The 22,660-nt window shown below is 44.8% G+C and overlaps 1 protein-coding gene across 3 annotated transcripts in view; it reads right to left on the minus strand.

The window, feature by feature from the left end:
- LOC123772681 (uncharacterized) overlaps nt 1-22,660 on the minus strand; it is a 175,594-nt gene that overhangs the window by 69,427 nt on the left and 83,507 nt on the right. For 2 of the 3 annotated variants that reach the window (XM_045765981.2, XM_045765982.2), the window contains one exon: nt 14,319-14,654. In XM_045765981.2, coding sequence (XP_045621937.2) covers nt 14,319-14,504 — 186 coding nt within the window. In that variant the 5' untranslated portion in view covers nt 14,505-14,654. Of the gene's footprint in view, nt 1-14,318; nt 14,655-22,660 lie in introns of those variants that run through there. The other variant, XM_045765984.2, reaches the window with a different exon arrangement.

Raw genomic sequence — 22,660 nt, forward strand, 5'->3', positions numbered from 1 at the left:
GTTTCTTTTTCACTGTCGATGGTAATTGAAATTCGTGTTAGAATTATTAATCTTACTTTTTCGATCATATTTATATATATATATATATATATATATATATATATATATATATATATATGTATGTATATATATATATATATATATATATATATATATATATATATAATATAATGTCGTACCTAGTAGCCAGAACGCACTTTTCAACCTACTATGCAAGGCCCGATTTGCCTAATAAGCCAAGTTTTCATGAATTGTTTTTCGACTACCTAACCTAACGTAACTTTTTCGGCTACCTAACCTAACCTAACCTATAAAGATAGGTTAGGCTAGGTTAGGTAGGGTTGGTTAGGTTCGGTCATATATCTACGTTAATTTTAACTCCAATAAAAAAAAATTGACTTCATACATAATGAAATGGGTAGCTTTATCATTTCATAAGAAAAATATTAGAGAAAATATATTAATCCAGGAAAACTTGGCTTATTAGGCAAATCGGGCCTTGCATAGTAGGCCGAGAAGTGCGTTCTGGCTACTAGGTATGACATATATATATATATATATATATATATATATATATATATATATATATATATATATATATAACTGAAAACTCACACCCCAGAAGTGACTCGAACCCATACTCCCACAACTGGTATGTACAGGGACGCCTTAATCCGCTTGACCATCACGACCGGACATAAGGAAGTGATAGCCGAGGCTATATGAACCACTTCCCCGCCGGCACTCGGATGGTAATCTTGGGCATAGCATTTTATCAAATCACCTCATTGTTTGGGGCACACGTGAGAAACACAAATGCAAACAAGCCTGAATGGTCCCCAGGACTATATACAACTGAAAACTCACACCCCAGAAGTGACTCGAACCCATACTCCCACAACTGGTATGTACAGGGACGCCTTAATCCGCTTGACCATCACGACCGGACATAAGGAAGTGATAGCCGAGGCTATATGAACCACTTCCCCGCCGGCACTCGGATGGTAATCTTGGGCATAGCATTTTATCAAATCACCTCATTCTTTGGGGCACACGTGAGGAACACAAATGCAAACAAGCCTGAATGGTCCCCAGGACTATATACAACTGAAAACTCACACCCCAGATTTGATTGGTGATTTGATAAAATGCTATGCCCAAGATTACCATCCGAGTGCCGGCGGGGAAGTGGTTCATATAGCCTCGGCTATCACTTCCTTATGTCCGGTCGTGATGGTCAAGCGGATTAAGGCGTCCCTGTACATACCAGTTGTGGGAGTATGGGTTCGAGTCACTTCTGGGGTGTGAGTTTTCAGTTGTATATAGTCCTGGGGACCATTCAGGCTTGTTTGCATATATATATATATATATATATATATATATATAAAATATAATATAATCATCAAAGATGATAATTCCCTCTCTGCACTGACGTGATCATTCCTCTTAATATACAACATAGTTTTTTTTTCTGACTGCTTCTGTGGCTTGGTAGAGACTGTTGGGCCGGGCACCTTGTGGTATTTTCTTGGCTGTGTCGTGCAGATGTGCTCTAAGCCTTGAGTCTATATAACAACTGCTGGCTAAGATATAGACCAATATTTAAGGAGATGAGCGAGTACACTTGATAGACTGGAACTGTGAGTCGAGACGGAGAATTTGTAATATGATTATTAATATAACTTTTAATAGCCAGAATAATTCTTTATTTGTTGTCAATGTATGTTCTTGGAATGTGAAAGTTGTATAATTATACATAGGTTAGTGGCTGATGAGTTTAATGTATACGAAACAGGCTGACATGAGCATGTGGAGGGAAGCAGCATTATTCAAACATGAGTGTGAGATGCAGATTGCAAATGATTTGTTGGTGTTGGTGGGTAGCTGAAGGTGGGGGGGGGCTGTGAGGGTGGAGATGAGGTGGGGGGCTGTGAGGGTGGAGATGAGGGAGGGTGTGAGGGTGGAGATGAGGTGGGAGGGTGTGGGGGTGGAGATGAGGTGGGAGGCTGTGAGGTGGAGATATAATTGAAATCATTGTGTTGGGGGACAGGAAGCCAGCATGTATTCATACACGTTTTGGCTTTTATCGAGGTCCTCACCCCCCCTTCCCCCCCTCCCCCCCCCCCCCAAGGCCAAATTACTGACCCTGCCTAGGATGCAACCCCACAACAAGCTAACGTCTGAGTACCTACTCACTGCTAGGTGAACAGAGGCAGTAGGTGAAAGTAAATGTGCCCAACTATTTCTGTCCCGCCCGGGATTCGAACCCGGAATTCTCGATTGAGGGCGTGAACGAACGCAACTGCACTACAGGACTGTCATAACTCTCTTTCAATGTTGTCTTCAGTGTGGGCCTATGTCGAAGCCCGCCTGGTGGTCTAGAACTTAGCAGTCCACCCAGCTTTTGGAAAGTGTGTGGTTCGTAAGACATGAATTGTGTGGCACTGATCTAGCGGCACTCACCTTAAGTGGTACTTGTGGGGGGTTGAGCTCTGGCTCTTTGCTCCTGACTCGTAACATTTAATACACTGGTGTCCAGGTTCACGAGCTTCTTTGGGTTGTCATGCCAAGTGTTGAATCTGTGTATGGTCTCCATAACGTTGACTCGCTTCATGCAGGTCGGCGTTCAATCCCCGACCGTGCAAGTGGTTGGGCACCATTCCTTTCCCCCGACCCATCCTAAATCCTTATCCTGACCCCTTCCAAGTGCTATATAGTCGTAATGGCTTGGCGCTTTCCCCTTAATAATTCCCTTCCACAACGTTGAGTTCTTAGTAATGGAGAGCGGGAGGTAGAGTGGAGTAGAGAAGGAAGGAAATAGTAACGGAGGGAGGGAGGAAGATTGATAAAGATTAAGCCACCCAAGAAGTGGCACGGGCATGAATAGCCCGTAAGTGGTGGCCCTTTTGAGCCATTACCAGTATCAAGAGCTGATACTGGAGATCTGTGGAGGCGCTACTGCACCCTGCGTGACGGGAGATGTCTCCTGTCTGGAGGGAGGGAGGAAGAGAAGGACAATAATAGTGATGGAGGGAGGAAGAGAAGGACGATAATAGTGATGGAGGGAGGAAGAGAAGGAACATAATAGTGACGGAGGGAGGAAGAGAAGGAACATAATAGTGATGGAGGGAGGAAGAGAAGGACGATAATAGTGATGGAGGGAGGTAGAGAAGGAACATAATAGTGACGGAGGGAGGTAGAGAAGGAACATAATAGTGATGGAGGGAGGAAGAGAAGGAACATAATAGTGATGGAGGGAGGTAGAGAAGGAACATAATAGTGATGGAGGGAGGAAGAGAAGGAACATAATAGTGATGGAGGGAGGAAGAGAAGGAACATAATAGTGATGGAGGGAGGAAGAGAAGGAACATAATAGTGATGGAGGGAGGAAGAGAAGGAACATAATAGTGATGGAGGGAGGAAGAGAAGGAACATAATAGTGATGGAGGGAGGAAGAGAAGGAACATAATAGTGATGGAGGGAGGAAGAGAAGGAACATAATAGTGATGGAGGGAGATAATGAAGTAGTGTAGGAGAAGAGGGTGCAGGAGCTGTGGTGAAGACTGAAACAAAAGACGACTAGCCAAACACCATCCTCAGCCGCACCACTCAATACCTCTCCTCGAGTTTTTGTGCTTTTCGAGGTAGGAGGGACGGCCTGGGGGACCGGGTAGAGGGGGGGGGTAGCATGATGGAGCGAGGGGGGGGGGGGCTAGCATGATGGAGCGAAGGGGGGGGGGAGCTAGCATGATGGAGCGTAGGGGGGGGGAGCTAGCATGATGGAGCGGTTGATGGATCAGGTAGAAGTCAGGTGAGATGAGGGCGATGTTTAGGGAGAGGTAATTCACCAATGGGATGATGCTGGGAATGATGATAATGGGTAGTCATATGAGGTGGAGATGGGTAAGGTACGGATGGTGTGAGGTGATGGAGGGGGGGGGGGGAAGGGCCGACTAGGGTTTACTTCATGCTATAAGAATTATGCTCCAATGTATTTGAGACGAATAAAGACCCGAGGTACGAAAGATGAATATTAAAACAGACTTTATTAAACCCAACCGAGCCTAACCCAAAAGTACCTACCCTAACCCTAAAGTACCTACCCTCACCCAAAAGTGTCTACCCTCACCCAAAAGTGTCTACCCTAACCCAAAAGTGTCTACCCTCACCCAAAAGTGTCTACCCTAACCCAACAGTGCCTAACCTAACCAAACCCAACCGTGCCTAACTGCCTACCCTAATCTAATACATCCTAACCTAACTATATATACGGTTCTGACAGTGGGGAAAATGAGCTTTGTCGAACCTTCTTGTGTTTGATTTATCATTAAACTCCAGTTGGTTCGTTAGGCATGATTTCCCTTCCCTTAAGCCATGCTGATGTTTGCTTACATGGCCTAATTCTCTCTTAAGTGTGTAACTAGTCTTAACCTGATTATTTTTTCAAGTACTCTGCACAGGATGCTTGTCAGTGATACTGGTCTGTAGTTAAGTGTTTCCTCTCAATTTCCTTGAGAGGAAACATTCTTGAAACTTGAAAATTGGCACCACATTTGCTTTTATCCAGCAACTGGGCAACTCTCCCTTTGTAAGTGACTCGATAAAGCTCCTTGCTATAGGCACGCCGAGGGCCTGCACTGTCTCTTTTAGTATCCACGGTGATATGGAGTCGGATCTTCAACTTTCCTAACGAACAGAGCGCAGAGTGTAATGCTCAACTCAGTAAAATCCGGATCATCTACTGTGAAAAGTTCAGTTCCCCAAGATACCATACTTGCTCCGGTAAACAAATGGGGCAGAGTTTCTTTCACCCTGATGTTTTGTTCCCCTAACAGTAAATAGGTACCTGGGAGTTAGACAGCTGCTACGGGCTGCATCCTAGGGATGTGTGTGTGTGTGTGTGTCAGAGAGAAGTATATGTAGTAGATATGATAAGAGGAAAAATAAATTGGTTAGAAAAGCGAGGTTTCAAGAGGTAAATAGCTCGATTCTGCAGACATAAATAGTAAAACACACACACACACACACACACACTCTCTCTCTCTCTCTCTCTCTCTCTCTCTCTCTCTCTCTCTCTCTCTCTCTCTCTCTCTCTCTCTCTCTCTCTCTCTCTCTCTCTCTCTCTCTCTCTCTCTCTCTCTCTCTCTCTCTCTCTCTCTCTCTCTCTCTCTCTCTCTCTCTCTCTCTCTCTCTCTCTCTCTCTCTCTCTCTCTCTCTCTCTCTCTCTCTCTGTTTGAGGGAGAGAACGCGGGCAGTGAGGCAGGGAAGGTCCTCGTAAACTTGTAAACTTGGCTGGATGTGACAACTCGCTTGGAAAACTAGTTGGGGGTGGGTGGGGCGCCTGTGACAGGCAGCAAGTCTGGAGATAGGAAAGGAGGGAGGGAGGTACCGGGGAAGAGGGAAGGAAGGGGAAGGAAAGAAGGGAAGGGAGAAAGGTGTTGAGGGATCCTCATGTCTTCTCTGTCCCGCCCAGTAATACGTTACCATTAAGTAACAAGTGTCAAGCGTGACCAGTACTCTCTCCACAGACACTGCCTTCAGAGATTACACTCGGCTGGTATCTAGAGAGCCAACACCTTCACGGCTCCAATTACACCATTAAACCTACACACGCACCTCCAACTAGCAAAACTACCTACCAACCCCCCCATCACCTCCCCCCCCCCCACACACACGTACACAATGCACAGTACACAGCACTATGTACACACCCACTGACGGAATTAAAATCACAGGAAATATACTCATTAGCTTAGCAGGGTCAACGAAGGTTCACACGCTTATGGTGCGGTAAAAACGTACAATGTGGACGCCTGTCAAATTATATTCGTTGGTAGAGGATAAACTTTAACGGTTTAGCATTATCTAGGATGAGAACAATGTGTGAAGTGGTGTAGCTGAGAGCCTGGTACTTAATTACCAAGACACACACTGGTCATGGGACCATGAAGGGGGTGTGGGTTATGTTGCTCACTGGTGGGTTAGGGCCGCCACCCTATTCTGATTTTCCTCTGATGTCATCTTCCACACTGTGTGTGTGTGTGTGTGTGTGTGTGTGTGTGTGTGTGTGTGTGTGTGTGTGTGTGTGTGTGTGTGTGTGTGTGTGTGTGTGTTTGTCTGTGTCTGTGTGTGTGTCTATGTGTGTGTGTGTGTCTGTGTGTGTGTGTGTGTCTGTGTGTGTGTGTGTCTGTGTGTGTGTGTGTGTGTGTGTGTGTGTGTGTGTGTGTGTGTGTGTGTGTGTGTGTGTGTGTGTGTCTGTGTCTGTGCGTGTGTGTGTGTGTGTTTGTGTGTCTGTGTGTACTCACCTAGTTGTGCTTGCGGGGGTTGAGCTCTGGCTCTTTGGTCCCGCCTCTCAACCGTCAATCAAGTGGTGTACAGGTTCCTGAGCCTATTGGGCTCTATCATATCTACACTTAAAACTGTGTATGGAGTCAGCCTCCACCACATCACTTCCTAATGCATTCCATTTGTCAACCACTCTGACACTAAAAAAGTTCTTTCTAATATCTCTGTGGCTCATTTGGGCGCTCAGTTTCCACCTGTGTCCCCTAGTGCGTGTGCCCCTTGTGTTAAACATCCTGTCTTTATCAACCCTGTCAATTCCCTTGAGAATCTTGAATGTGGTGATCATGTCCCCCATAACTCTTCTGTCTTCTTGTGTATGTGTGTGTGTGTGTGTCTGTGACTTAGACTTAGATTCAACCAACTGTTTGTGTAATTTATTCCCATAATTAACAATTATTAACACTAAAGAAGTTCCTGCCATCTCTATAATTTAATTTGTCAATCGTTTTCATCTATATCCCACGTTCTTCTATTCTCAACTTTGAATCATACTTCTTGTCAGTTTTCCCCTAAAATCTTGTATGTCGCTATCATGTTTCTCTAGTGTAGTGAGGTCTAGTTCCCTCAGTCTTTTTTTGTTTTGTTTTGTTATGTACCAGGAACGATTTGTGTTGCTTGTTGTTTTAGATGCAGCTACTCGGAACATAAAGTTCCAAGCAGCACGGGCTATGGTGATCCCGCCGTACTCGCCTGGCACAGGACATGAGCCTGTCCTGTTGCATATCTTTGAACTTTTGTCTAGTGTTGTCTTGTGCTTTCTCAGGTGAGGTGTTCCACGCCGGTGCTGCGTACACAAGAGTGGGCCTCGCACTCCAGCTCCTGGTGAGTTAGTACACGCGTTCATTTATCATCTTTCTCGTCGAATTAGTTTTTGAAGCTTCTTATTGAACTTGCCTCAACCGTATAGTTTTTAGGCCCTAACAAACAAGGTTCGGCTGGCTGAATAGGCAGTTTGTTGTGGCCAGCGGGGAGCCGGTCGGCCGAGTGGACAGCACACTGGACTTGTGATCCTGTGGTCCCGGGTTCGATCCCGGGCGCCGGAGAGAAACAACGGGCAGAGTTTCTTTCACCTTATGCCCCTGTTACCTAGCAGTAAAATAGGTACCTGGGTGTTAGTCAGCTGTCACGGGCTGCTTCCTGGGGGGTGGAGGCCTGGTCGAGGACCGGGCCGCGGGGACACTAAAGCCCCGAAATCATCTCAAGATAACCTCAAGATAGATCATTTGTGAAATTGTTACGAATATCACCATATTGAATATTTGAATGATTAATTTATTAATATCAGTCGAATATGATTTAAGTTTGGCAGTACTGAGGTATAATTGACCTATTTAGGTCAGGTGAAACTGGTAAGTTCATTTTGGGTAAGAATATATATATCAAAAGTGTTGAATTCATCATATCCATCAATGGATAAAAGAAAATGGTTGATATCTATCACACAAACACACACACTGTGTGTGTTTGTGTGTGTGTGTGTGTGTGTGTGTGTGTGTGTGTGTGTGTATTTATCTAGTTGTGCTTGCGAGGGTTGAGCTCTGGTTCTTTGGTCCCGCCTCTCAACTGTCAATCAACTAATGTACAGGTTCCTGAGCCTACTGGGCTCTATCATATCTACACTTGAAGCTGTGTATGGATTCAGCCTCCACCACATCGCTGCCTAATGCATTCCATTTGTCTACTACTCTGACACTGAAAAAATTCTTTCTAACGTCTGTATGGCTCATTTGGGCACTCAATTTCCACCTGTGCCCCTTGGTGCGTGTGCCCCCTTGTGTTAAATAGTCTGTCTTTATCTACCCTATTAATTCCTCTGAGAATCTTGTATGTGGTGATCATGTCCCCTCCCCTGTGTGTGTGTGTGATAGTAGACTATTACCAAAGGAATACGTTGACCAAACCACATACTAGAAATTGAAGAGCCCAACCCCGGCAAGCACAACTACGTGAATACAACTAGGTGAATACACACGTACACACACACTCCTATAACGAACAACGGTAGCTACAAAGCTATTATACCTCGGCAGGATATCATCCAAGGAAAGCCAATTTAGCGGCAAATGTTGTGAAAACGCCCAAGGAGGACTAAGTCATCCTCCTTGTGACAGTGCACACATCCCTAAGGAGCTCATCACACACACGCACGAATACCCACACACACACACCTGCCGAGTTGATCCTGAAGAGCTAACTGTCAAACCACTATGTGTGAAATTTCCAATCCATCCCCCCCAAAATTGACAGTACATATAGGAGATATACACTGTCTACTGGACTGTCTTCCATATAACATCACATTTGTTCTGCTGAAATTGCATGAACGACAGGAGTAAAGAGAATTTACGGCAATAGCGTTACCAAATCCAAAGCTTGTGTGTATGTGTGTATGTGTAGGGGGGGGGGCTGTGGGGGTGAGTGAGAGTGAGGTAATATGTGTGTTGGAAGTTGTGGGTTTGGTGTGTGAGGTGGATGATTGATAAAGATTAAGCCACCCAAGAGGTGGCACGGGCATGAATAGCCCGTAACTTGAGGTGGATGGTATGAGGTAGCATGATATATGTGAGGGGTGTGGTGGAGAGCAGCATGTAGAGTATGGGACGGGGACTGGTTGAGGGGCAACATACGGTGTATGTGAGGGGACTGGTTGAGGGGCAACATACGGTGTATGTGAGGGGACTGGTTGAGGGGCAACATACGGTGTATGTGATGGATGGGCGCTGACAATATACACTTACAGAACGGTGTATAGGCTAAGGGCGGAGGACAGGAATTAGTGTCAATATAATACGTGATGGTTGCACCTGAGTGGCCAAGGAAGGGTGAAGCAGGAAGAGATGATGGAAGAGGGAGGGAGGGAGGGAGCTTACCGTGACGGGGAGGGAGGGAGGGAGGGAGCTTACCGTGACGGGGAGGGAGGGAGCTTGCCGTGACTGGGAGGGAGGGATATACACAAGGCATCAGTAAAAAGGTATGATGTCAGCTTGAGAGGGAAGTGCAAAGGTATCTGATGAAAACCATTGATTACCACCACAACCTTGGACCACTACAGCCTTGGACCACCACAACCTTGGACCACTACAGCCTTGGACCACCACAACCTTGGACCACCACAACCTTGGACCACTACAGCCTTGGACCACCACAATCTTGGACCACCACAATCTTGGACCACCACAACCTTGGACCACTACAGCCTTGGACCACCACAACCTTGGACCACTACAGCCTTGGACCACCACAACCTTGGACCACCACAATCTTGGACCACCACAACCTTGGACCACTACAGCCTTGGACCACTACAACCTTGGGCCACCACAACCTTGGACCACCACAGCCTTGGACCACCACAATCTTGGACCACCACAACCTTGGACCACCACAATCTTGGACCACCACAACCTTGGACCACTACAGCCTTGGACCACCACAACCTTGGACCACTACAGCCTTGGACCACCACAACCTTGGACCACCACAACCTTGGACCACCACAATCTTGGACCACCACAACCTTGGACCACCACAGCCTTGGACCACCACAGCCTTGGACCACCACAACCTTGGACCACTACAGCCTTGGACCACCACAGCCTTGGACCACCACAGCCTTGGACCACCACAACCTTGGACCACCACAACCTTGGACCACTACAGCCTTGGACCACCACAGCCTTGGACCACCACAGCCTTGGACCACCACAGCCTTGGACCACCACAGCCTTGGACCACCACAGCCTTGGACCACCACAACCTTGGACCACCACAACCTTGGACCACTACAGCCTTGGACCACCACAGCCTTGGACCACCACAGCCTTGGACCACCACAGCCTTGGACCACCACAGCCTTGGACCACCACAACCTTGGACCACCACAACCCTGGACAACCACAACCTTGGACAACCACAACCCTGGACAACCACAACCTTGGACAACCACAACCTTGGACAACCACAACCTTGGACAACCACAACCTTGGACAACCACAACCCTGGACAACCACAACCTTGGACAACCACAACCCTGGACAACCACAACCCTGGACAACCACAACCCTGGACAACCACAACCTTGGACAACCACAGCCTTGGACCACCACAATCTTGGACCACCACAACCCTGGACAACCACAACCTTGGACAACCACAACCCTGGACAACCACAACCCTGGACAACCACAACCTTGGACAACCACAGCCTTGGACCACCACAATCTTGGACCACCACAACCCTGGACAACCACAACCTTGGACAACCACAACCCTGGACAACCACAACCCTGGACAACCACAACCTTGGACAACCACAGCCTTGGACCACCACAATCTTGGACCACCACAACCCTGGACCACCACAACCTTGGACCACCACAACCCTGGACAACCACAACCCTGGACAACCACAACCTTGGACAACCACAACCCTGGACAACCACAACCTTGGACAACCACAACCCTGGACAACCACAACCCTGGACAACCACAACCTTGGACAACCACAACCCTGGACAACCACAACCCTGGACAACCACAACCTTGGACCACCACAACCCTGGACAACCACAACCCTGGACAACCACAACCTTGGACAACCACAACCTTGAACAACCACAACCCTGGACAACCACAACCCTGGACAACCACAACCTTGAACAACCACAACCCTGGACAACCACAACCTTGGACAACCACAACCTTGGACAACCACAACCATGCTCATGGGGCAAGATTACTTACTACCCCTCCTCCCGGACCGTAAGCCAGGGTTATCTTAAAATACAAACGATATCATGTAAAAGAAAAATGTCCGTAAATATGTTTTACTAGATGTAAATGAACAGTACGATGAGGTTTCCGTAAGGTGTATCACGGAAACCTCTCACAAGAAAGAATGAAAGAAAATGAATTAAACATGTCCAAGCTACCTTGATGTTACCTTGAGATGATTTCGGAGCTTAGTGTCCCCGCGGCCCGGTCCTCGACCAGGCCTCCGCTATAAGGTATTCATATCGTGAATACTTAAACAAATGAATTATAATATAAATGTTGAAACCAAATGCCCCTGATAACTAGACTGTTTACTAAGGTTGTGATCACCTGGATACTGCAGAATGTGCAGCTCTATAACCCACAAATAACCCAACACCCACAACCCACACGGATGAGAGTGAATATTCCTTCCCGAGAAATGTCTTTTTCCACGGAAGTGTGGATGACAATTTATATGAGAGTGAATACGTTTCCGTCCGTCCTGAACCCTTATCAAGTGGTGAGGTAGCGAAAGTCAGTATAAGGCAAGAGGGAAGATGAGGGGAAAGAGGAGAGGTAAAGCATGATAACGGAGTTAATGGCTGATCCTTAAGAGAAGAAAGGAAAGCTAAACAAAGCAAGCAGAAAGAGACGAAAAGAAACACGAAAAGGAATTAAGGTGAAATAAAACAGAACCAAAATACACAGAGGTGAGAATAGAAGAGAGAAGGAGAGCACAACACAGATAGTTTTAAGTCAGATCACGAATGCTAAGACGATCATTGAACTATGTCGTGTGCAGGTGTCAACATCAACACAAACACGACTTAGGCTCATGTTGTACACGAGAATCGGTTCAAAGAGACATCTGTGGAGATTAGATCCATAAAAAATTATTTTGGAAGAAGACCAAGCTTCAGGATGATTGGAATCTTAAACATGACAGAAGCGAGCACCATTGATGTATACAAGTTTAATACTTCCTGTGTGTTCTTTCATTAATAGTACGACCAGTTTCATCAGTGTTAGAAAGGACAAGATGAATGGGGAATTTTAAAAATGCCAGCAGCACTAGAAACGTTATTTATAATAGACTCTCTATAATAATCTATAATAGACTCTCTATAATAAAGACTCCACTAGCCCAGTCTTATCTCACGTTTCTAGACAAAATTCAAGAAAAGGTTGTGGATCTAGTGAGAGTCAAAATTAATGTACTGGACATCAAGACTTTCCTACCCAAGAAATGTGGCTGTTCCACAGTTCTGTGTTGGAGGATCTGTACTCACCTAGTTGTACTTCAAGTTCAAGTATGTTTATTGAGACAAGAAAAAAAACATCGCAGAGGGATAGAGTTGCTTAGGATAGTTCTACCCCCTCTTCCTTGCTGTACTCCCCTAGTTGTGCTTGCGGGGGTTGAGTTCTGACTCTTTGGACCCGCCTTTCAACTGATTTTCTTTCTCTCCACACACACACACACACACACACACACACACACACACACACACCCACACACACACACACACCCACACACACACACACACACACCCACACACACACACACACACACACACACACACACACACACACACACACACACACACACACACACACACACGCAAATAGGTGAGTACACACACACACACACACACAACACACACAGGAAGCAGCCCATAGCAGCTGTCTAACTCCTAGGTACCTATTTACTGCTAAGTGAACAGGCACATCAGGGTGAAAGAAACTGCCCATTTGTTTCCGCTTCCGCCGGGGATCAATCCCCGGATCCTAGGACTACGAATACCGAGCGCTGTCCACTCAGCCGCCAGGCTCCGCCAGACATTGTGTTGGAGAGTGTGTGTTGGAGGGTCGGTGTTGGAGAGTGTGTGTTGGAGGGTCGGTGTTGGAGAGTCTGTGTTGGAGAGTGTGTGTTGGAGGGTCGGTGTTGGAGAGTGTGTGTTGGAGGGTCGGTGTTGGAGAGTCTGTGTTGGAGAGTGTGTGTTGGAGAGTGTGTGTTGGAGGGTCGGTGTTGGAGAGTGTGTGTTGGAGGGTCGGTGTTGGAGGGTCGGTGTTGGAGAGTGTGTGTTGGAGGGTCGGTGTTGAAGAGTCGGTGTTGGAGAGTGTGTGTTGGAGGGTCGGTGTTGGAGAGTATGTGTTGGAGGGTCTGGATGTCTATTCTACAAAAGTTCAAAAATGACCTAACCCTCCTTCACCAATTTAGGTTCTCTACAAGTCCCTACCTTAAGAACAAACTACCAAACTAGCGGTGCAATATGTGACTACGAGACAAGTCTCATGTTCCCTTTCCACGAACGGAACCGTTCCCACGCTTTAAATCATGTAATATACGCGAAATTGTGGAACGCATTTGACCAAACCATTCTGTCGCTCTATTCACAAATTTGATAAATGAATGGCCAATAACAGACAACAGACCCCAATAAAAGTATAGTCTACTCTTTGCTACAACTGTACAGAAAAAAAATAGTTCTAACAAGCAAATCTCAAAGTAATTTTAGTGACGATAAAACAAAATAAAATTCATTATTTATAATATAATTTATTATTTATAATGAAATAATACAAATATTTCAATTATTAAAAACAATTGAATACAAAAGGAAAAAATACACAGATTTTTGTAAGTATGAATACATATGAGGGTCGTATTACACATAGGCTACAGGGTTGTACGCTTGTGTGTGTGTGTGTGTAGGGAGAGGGTGGGGGGGGGGGGAGAAGGTAGACACAGACTGCTGGGAACATATATACGTGCCTGTGATACCAACTCCTACAAGTGAGGACCAACACAAGCGCCTCCATCTACTACTGTCATTATACATGGCCGCCAAAACTAACTAATTCCTGGCCTGGGTACGAGAGCCAGGCTCCTGTAGACTCTGGGATCTTGCGGTGTAGACTCCTACCTCTGAGGTTTAAGTGTGTGAACTATCTGGACTATATTTTATGTCTATTTTTATTGATGACAATTTTGCACGCACGCGAAGTATAATCCACTTCTCACGCGTGTTGCCACCGTGAAGACTATTAGACTGCCTGGGAAAATGGGGTGAACTTTGGCCCCGAGCGGGACATGTTCCTTCTTCACTAGTGCAAGCACATGTCTGTTGTCACGGCGAAGTGTAACGCGGGAAGTGTAACTTACTGCCTAAGAGTGGTGTGGAGCAGAGGTGGTACATAAGAGGAGAAGTGGTACTTACCAGGAGTAGAACCCTCATGGTGGTAGTGTGGAGCAGAGGTGTGGGTGGCGAGGGTCCTCCCCACACACGCCGCGAGTGACACAGGAGAGTGCGTGCGCCCTGGACCGCCGTCCAGTCCACACTACTTAGTCCACTGCCGCCTCTTCGCACTTTATCACTATGGATTTTCTGCTTTTTTGCCGTCATTGGGTTGCTCCTCCCATGATGCAACACGACGTTGTGTACCGCCACACTTACATCACACTGAAGACTTTTCTGTCTACTCTTATTGAGTTACGTGGTGATGCTGGATCACGTGGTGGTAGCCAAGGTCGTAGTGGTCTTCCCGCCCCTCATCTGTAAGGAGAAGACGAGCGTTGAGCTTCACACACGCAAGACAATGCCCAACATTCCATTTTGATTACACACTTCATTTACAGTTTTACTTTTCATATTACAACTTTGAATACATATTTCAGTTAATGCTTTTATGTAAACTTTGTGAATGATTATATATATTACATTTACATGCTAATGAAGAAATTAGTCAGTGTATTCGAATCAATATTTTGATCGTTCTTTATTGAAATTGAAATTGAAATAAGTTTATTGAGGTAAAATACACACAAAGGGATGAGGTAGCTCAAGCTATTCTCACCCCGTTCAGTACATCGTGTTAATACATACATAGACACACATCACAAACAATAAACATATTACCAAACATTCTGAGAGATAAACATATACATTTCCAGTTTTTTATTGGTAACGTAACTGTGGTGACGGTGTTGGACGATGTTCCTCTGTAAACCCCCCACCCCAAACTAAAATGGTATCCGCCATTAACGGAAGTCTACATTGGGTTTACGTGTACACTCCTGGACAACCATCCACCTTATGTTCGCTGAAAGACTTGTAGGACCTGTATACCCAGACAACCTTTCCCCCCTCCCCCTAATGTCGTCAAGGAAACTTGGAGACCTATATATACCCAAATGACCACATAACGTTGGACACTGGCCCTAGTATCCCAGACTACAGTGTTTGTCAGGGACTTACTCAGCAAGGAATTCCCAAACTCGCCCAAAATGGTCGCCGCTCCGATGTTTCAATCAGCACTGACAATCACCACAAAGTTAACTCCTGTCTTCTTGCAAATATTTTACTGATTATAATTAGCACTTATAACTCGCGACCGTAACCCAAATATTATATAAACCTCAGTCACACAATTCACAACCACCTCGCCAGTGTAAGAAATAATTGTCACGCACAACCTTCACAATCACAATTATAGGTTATAATCGTCACAGTCAGTCACACAGGTCAAGTGTCTCACAAGTTACAACCTGTTATACAACCGTCACAATCGACTTGAGAATGGTCCAGGACGGACCGAAACGTCGTCGTCCCTTCACCTTCTAGTATGTGATCTGGTCATCAGCTTCAACCGTCACAAGTCTTGACTGTCACTAATGTAAAATATATTGACGCCATAAACAATATAAATTTACCTGTCCAAAGCAGTAATGGCCTGTGAATGAGGCTTGTACAAAAAAATATTGTTTTGATCTCAGCTTGTGTTACTAAAGTCTGTAACATACAATAATATATTCAGAAGACGTAAATTTTCGATACAATCTTCGTCTGTGTATTGTAACAATATTATATGCATCATAAAATTGTGTGTGTATATATATATATATATATATATATATATATATATATATATATATATATATATATATATATATATATATATATATATATATATATATATATGACAATGTCAGACCACGAAGGAAAAATGAAACAGGCAATTTCCTTAAGTACTTTCGTATATTAAATACATCTTCAGAAGGTCCTTCTGAAGGTCCTTTGGACCTTCAGAAGATGTATTTAATATACGAAAGTACTTAAGGAAATTTCCTGTTTCATTTTTCCTTCGTGGTCTGACATTGTCACATTCTTAATCACGTGTTTATTTTCGTGATATACACACACACACATATATATATATATATATATATATATATATATATATATATATATATATATATATATATATATATATATATATATATATATATATATATATATATATATATATATACACACACACAACGACGCCCATGTTGAAGGTCATTTTTAATCAGCAATTCGTTGTTCATTCTGCACGTGGGAATTTGTTGCAGAATAGTGTGTTGACAAAACTTTCAACAAAAGATTTGTTAATATTTTCAGATTTAAGTTAAAGGAATGTTATTGAGCTTCAGTTATAGTTTCTCGTGTTAGTCTTATTAACCGAAATATTGTAAAGCTTCTATAATTTTCATGTGCTTAATTTTTTAATTGAGTTAAAAGGATGCACTATAGATACAATATATTGTTATGCGTTTAATAGTTATACACAATCCAAAGAATATACAAATGCTAAAAGTTTAATCCAAATTTATCTGACGTAAAAGTGTCTGATGATAGTGTACCGAATTTTGACACAAAGTGCGGTTTTGTCTATTTACAAGTTTGGTAAACCAGAAGTGGGTGAGGCATTTCATCATCGTAAACACATTATACATTCTTATGTCAAATACAGTGTCCTTGTCCCTCCATATACGCCTTGGTTACCGTTGACAAGCGTCCAGAACCATGCCAGCAGTCCTCTGGTAGTACCTCTCCATGGCACGTATCGTGGAAGGACGAGACACTCGGCGTCGCCAAGTTGGTATCCGGATATTAAATGCGTCATATAAATCATTTTCCTTTAAAAAAATATCGAATAGATACACCGTGGCGCACAAGAAGAGGAGGAGGGGGAGTTCGCTCAGAGGGGAAGCGTTCAGCAATATTTTCTGATGATCCAGGAAGTCCTTGTAGTGATAAAACAGTGTGGACCTCGCCCGGCCCGGCCCGACCCGCCCTACCTCCTACACGCCTCAACACTCACTACCCTCCTGCTGCCTTGGTTGGTATGATGTTCATCATGCATCCCAGACTCGCGGTGTGTGAGGTGGTGGGATGATTGCCCAAGCACATCATGGGGGTCCCAGTGTTCTTTTGGCTAGACAAGTTAGTGGTGTTGCTCCATAACTAATGTGTAATCATCATTAACAATTAATATCTTTTTTTTTAGCTATGTATAATAGTTCACTTCATTGTTTTGTTTGGCTTGTATTTTCGTTAATGACATTGTGCCTCCATAATAAAGCAGTATTTTCTCGTCTTAAACAATTAAATTAAACTCAAATTTGAAAATTATCAACGTGAATACTCTGCATAAATATTTAGTTAACTAATGGTGCAAATTCTGTGTTCCGTGTTAATTATCCAGAACGGAATATAAAGATCCCAAAATACCTTCAGAAAGCTTGTACAGTTTGTCGTAATGGGTAGAAATATCACAACTCATCTTTCTAAAATAAAAACCAAACTTAAACATTCATAGGCCTAGTATAGCACAGTTAGATATTATATTAGGCTTAAGCCAGCGTTTATTAGGCCTAGGATTGCTTGTCAGGTTAGGTTCTTCAGATTTGAATTTTTCTAGAAGGCCATTTGGACTAATTCAGTAATGAAATAAGTGAATCTTTTTCGGCGGTCGAACAGTAAATATGCAGCCCGTCCTCCAAACAAAGATCCAAAAGTGATTCCATCCACCCGCCAAACCCCCTGTTTATGAATGAAAAGCGGTTAACACACGACTCACAACTGCTGACGTTCGAACATATCCGGAACAAGTGCTTCACTGACGAATTTTGTTCGAACCACAACGCTGTAAATGTTTCACCCACGTACTACAAATACAAATAATCACCAACAGAACCTAAACACCTAACCTAACCTAACCTGTGCCTATTTATACACAATATGCTAATATATTATAATAATAATTTATACTTGAGAAAATTCCCGTTTTGAATGAACAGCATGTTAAAATATATGAATGCGTCTGTGGGGTTGACCGCTGAATGTAATGGACTTGAGTCGAGGACGGGTTGAAATATGGGTATGCTGGACAAAATAGTTGATATAAGTACTGATATATCGTTTTTAGAGGACGGACTGAAATGTTGATAACAGGAAATCAGGAACATACTGCTACGGGCTCACCATAGCCCGTGCTACTTGGAACTTTTTGTCCAAGTAGCGAATCTTAAACAACAAACAACAATGGCATCATGCTACTAACTCATCACTTCCCTAAGTCCTTCACTCCAATATTAGACAATCCACAATTAAAGGACTGTTAAGTCATTTTGTTATGTCGAGTGCTCAACTCCTTACAGACGCGCGCTGCAATCATATGGAGAGTGAAAGAGAATGGAGAATGAGAGAGAAGGATTGAGCTAAAGATCAAGTAGAGATAATTAGGGAAACACTGTGTCAACATCCACGCTTGTTCCTCTCCACCGTCTCTGCTACTACTCTTCTTCTTAATGACTCTCCCTCTTCCTGCCTCGCGCTTCTGCAAGTTCTCTTTCTGTGTTAGTATCCTTATTGCAATTATTGCTTCTCTTGCATTTTACAGGTGTTGATAATATGGAGTCGTCAGGAGTGTTAATGATGGTCAGTAGTGATAAGATAAGGCATTCAAGTTGTTGTTTTAAATTTATCTACTCAGAACGAAATACTGCCCGAAACGCTTTGCGTAATAGTGACTTTAGGCATTGTATGTACTAGCTCTATCTATAAATCTATCCAATTTTGTAAAATCTCTTGTATGTATGTACCTTACCTGAATAAACATTATTTATTATTATTATAAATGTCCATGTAGCACGGGTTATGGTGAGCCCGTAAGGCATTCAAGTGTCAGTCTGGTTGTTATATTGCTTGACTACCCGAGGTGCTCGGCGTTGTCCCGTTGAAGAACAGCGGCCAAATCTTCCCTACATAAACACAGCTGACCCTTCCGGGCTCTCACAGCTTCATCATAATCCGAATTTTCGTTTCGTACAGCTTCACGTAGACGGTCATAACATAGGACTGATTCACCACTATTACATAGGGTACCCAGGGTCCACCCGGAATGGGTGGGTTATGATGGGGCCTCCGCGGTCAATGGGGGTTACCCTAAAAACAGTGATCTTTAAAATGGAAACTCGATATAGCCTATGAGCAAAGCTTGCAAAGTTTAGTTTAATTCAGTTCAACGGTGTTGAAATGGACAGTGAAGAGTGTAAAGCGGACAGTGAAGAGTGTAAAGCGGACAGTGAAGAGTGTAAAGCAGACATTCGAATTTATTTATAAAGATGATGGCATTGTTGTCCCTGGTGGTGGTGGTGCTTGTGGTGGAGGAGCTGTGCTTGGTGGTGGTGTTTGTGGTGGAGGAGCTGTGGTTGGTGGTGGTGCTTGTGGTGGAGGAGCTGTGCTTGGTGGTGGTGTTTGTGGTGGAGGAGCTGTGCTTGGTGGTGGTGGTGCTTGTGGTGGAGGAGCTGTGGTTGGTGGTGGTGCTTGTGGTGGAGGAGCTGTGGTTGGTGGTGGTGGTGCTTGTGGTGGAGGAGCTGTGGTTGGTGGTGGTGGTGCTTGTGGTGGAGGAGCTGTGCTTGGTGGTGGTGGTGCTTGTGGTGGAGGAGCTGTGGTTGTTGGTGGTGGTGGTGCTTGTGGTGGAGGAGCTGTGGTTGGTGGTGGTGCTTGTGGTGGAGGAGCTGTGGTTGGTGGTGCTTGTGGTGGTGGTAGTGCTTGTGGTGGAGGAGCTGTGGTTGGTGGTGCTTGTGGTGGAGGAGCTGTGGTTGGTGGTGGTGGTTGAGGCACAGCTGCCGTGGACGGGTGACACAGCTGCCGTGGACGGGTGACACAGCAGCATCACGAGGACATTCTCTGTAATGTAGGAGTGGGGTGGTCGGGGTGTGGTGTGCCCATGAGCCCTGCCGCTTACAATGGCGCCCACCACCGGCAGGTGCTTCTCCAACACTCCCTCCCTCCCTCACCAGTACTCTCCCTCCCTCCACACCACACTCCCACCCTCCACACCACACTCCCACCCTCCACTCCACACTCCCACCCTCCACACCACCCTCCCACCCTCCACACCACAATCCCACTCTCCACACCACAATCCCACCCTCCACACCACACTCCCACCCTCCACTCCACACTCCCACCCTCCACTCCACACTCCCACCCTCCACACCACACTCCCACCCTCCACTCCACAATCCCACCCTCCACTCCACACTCCCACCCTCCACTCCACACTCCCACCCTCCACTCCACACTCCCACCCTCCACACCACACTCCCACCCTCCACTCCACACTCCCACCCTCCACTCCACACTCCCACCCTCCACTCCACACTCCCACCCTCCACACCACCATAAAATTTATGAACATTTCTGATCAATAGAGTCCATCTTGTCTTGCACAATCGTTTAATAAATTCTTCTCTCGCTACTCTCTAAACTTGCCATATTCTGACATACTCTCCTGTACCTGGCCCTAATATCCTCCTCACTATGATCAAACTCTCACAAGTCAAGCCTGGCCTCGGGCCGGGCTTTGGGAGTAGAAGAACTCCCAGAATCCCAAGCAGGTATCAAGCATATGTACTCCTCCGTTGATTTCATTAACCATGTACTCAAACACCAGTACATAGTACTGGTGTACACGGACCACTATGTACACCAGTACATAGTGGTCACCGGCTCCTAGTGGAATTTCGTATTTCCTCTTGACGTGTTATAATGGTCATGCCTCTTTGATCATTTTTATTTTCATAATCCCTTTCTTGACCTTCACCTTTGAAGGTTGAATAAATTAAACTTTTGTAAACCAGTTTCATTTAACTTCTAAGCCCCCCCCCCCTGTATCATCTACGTCACTCGATATACTGTCTGAAATATGATTATAGTATGGTGCTGTAATCTTGAATATGGTCTGAGTACTGGGTAGTGTTGGCGCCTGCTGTTGTGTGGAGGTGGGTAGGTACTGGGGGGTGTGGGGTAGAGGATATGGGGTGTGGGAGGGGGTTATGGGGTGTGGGGGGTAGTAGGTTGTGGGGGGGGGGTTAAGTTGTGGGTAGGAGGCATCTCACCTCCTCACAAAAGATGTGTTCAAATGTGCCTTCTTTAAGCTGCTTAGACAGGTATATGAGGGTGACTTTGGGGGTCTTAAGGCCCGTCTTCTGTCCCCTTCACACACCACTACGTCTCCTACCCTCCTGATACCCTAATCCACACCCCTGATACTCTACATCCAAACCCTAATACCGTACACCTACACCCCAGTACTCTACCCCCACACCCTAATACTGTGATATACCAGAATGTTTGAAGACAGTAAATCTTTCGTTATTAAGACTACTCAATAGTTCGGCCGATAGAGCTTCGGCCTTATACATGAGGGGTCTACGATTCGAGTCTCCTAGATGAATTATAATTATAATTAGAATCCATTCACCTGGATCCCAGGTGAATGGATTTAGAAGTCAGAGTCATGAGAGTATACCAAAAGAGATACAAGAGGCGCTAATTTTCTTGAATATCATGCAAGGTAACTAAAAAGTACAATTAAGCGAGACTGTTCGATTATAAGAAGTTGAATTTACAGGGTCTCCTTGGAGCTTGTAGACAGTAAACAATCTTTCTCAAGACACAAACTTAATCCCATCTGTTTCAATGTAAGATGGTAGTGTAAGCAGACGTTAATTACGTCCAATTTACGTAAATTAATTACGTTAATTTACATACAACCCTCTATCATTTATTCTAATTATTATGATCCATCGCTGCTGATTGCACTAGGTACATTACAAGTTCTTGATGAACTCGCAACCAACTATGTCCCTCCTCTACTAGGCTGAATTGCAAGGCAAGACCCTATAACATTCAAAGAGTGTAGTTCATTGTCCCTATTGCAAAACCTTCCTAGGGTGTTGAGTCTATCATACAGCAACCCGTCCTTCTAAAGTTTCCCAACGCTAAGAAACTGTCGTACCAGAAGAAACTGCCTACACTTGTAGGCAGGCTAAGTAGTCAATACCAAGTCGTGAAGAACTTTTAAATTACAGCAAGTGCAGAGTAATGAAGCTGGGTGTTAGGAAGAGGAGGCCGGACACAAGGTACCAGATTCACGAAAGCACTTACGAACGTGTACATCTTTCCTCAATCTTTGACGGCTTTGGTTACATTTATTAAACAGTTTACAAGCGTGGAAACTTCCCATTCAACTGTTGTTATTGTTATAAACAGCCTCCTGGTGCTTCGGTGCTCATTAACTGTTTAATAATTGTAAACAAAGCCGCCAAAGATTGAGAAAAGATGTACAGGTTCGTAAGTGTTTGCGTAACTGCTTTCGTGAATCTGGCCCCAGGTACCAAGGGAAATGGAACGTCTGGAGGGAATTATCAGGGGGAAAAAGCGCC

The sequence above is a fragment of the Procambarus clarkii genome, chromosome 50, assembly GCF_040958095.1.
Source record: "Procambarus clarkii isolate CNS0578487 chromosome 50, FALCON_Pclarkii_2.0, whole genome shotgun sequence".
Classification (NCBI taxonomy): Eukaryota; Metazoa; Arthropoda; class Malacostraca; order Decapoda; family Cambaridae; genus Procambarus; species Procambarus clarkii.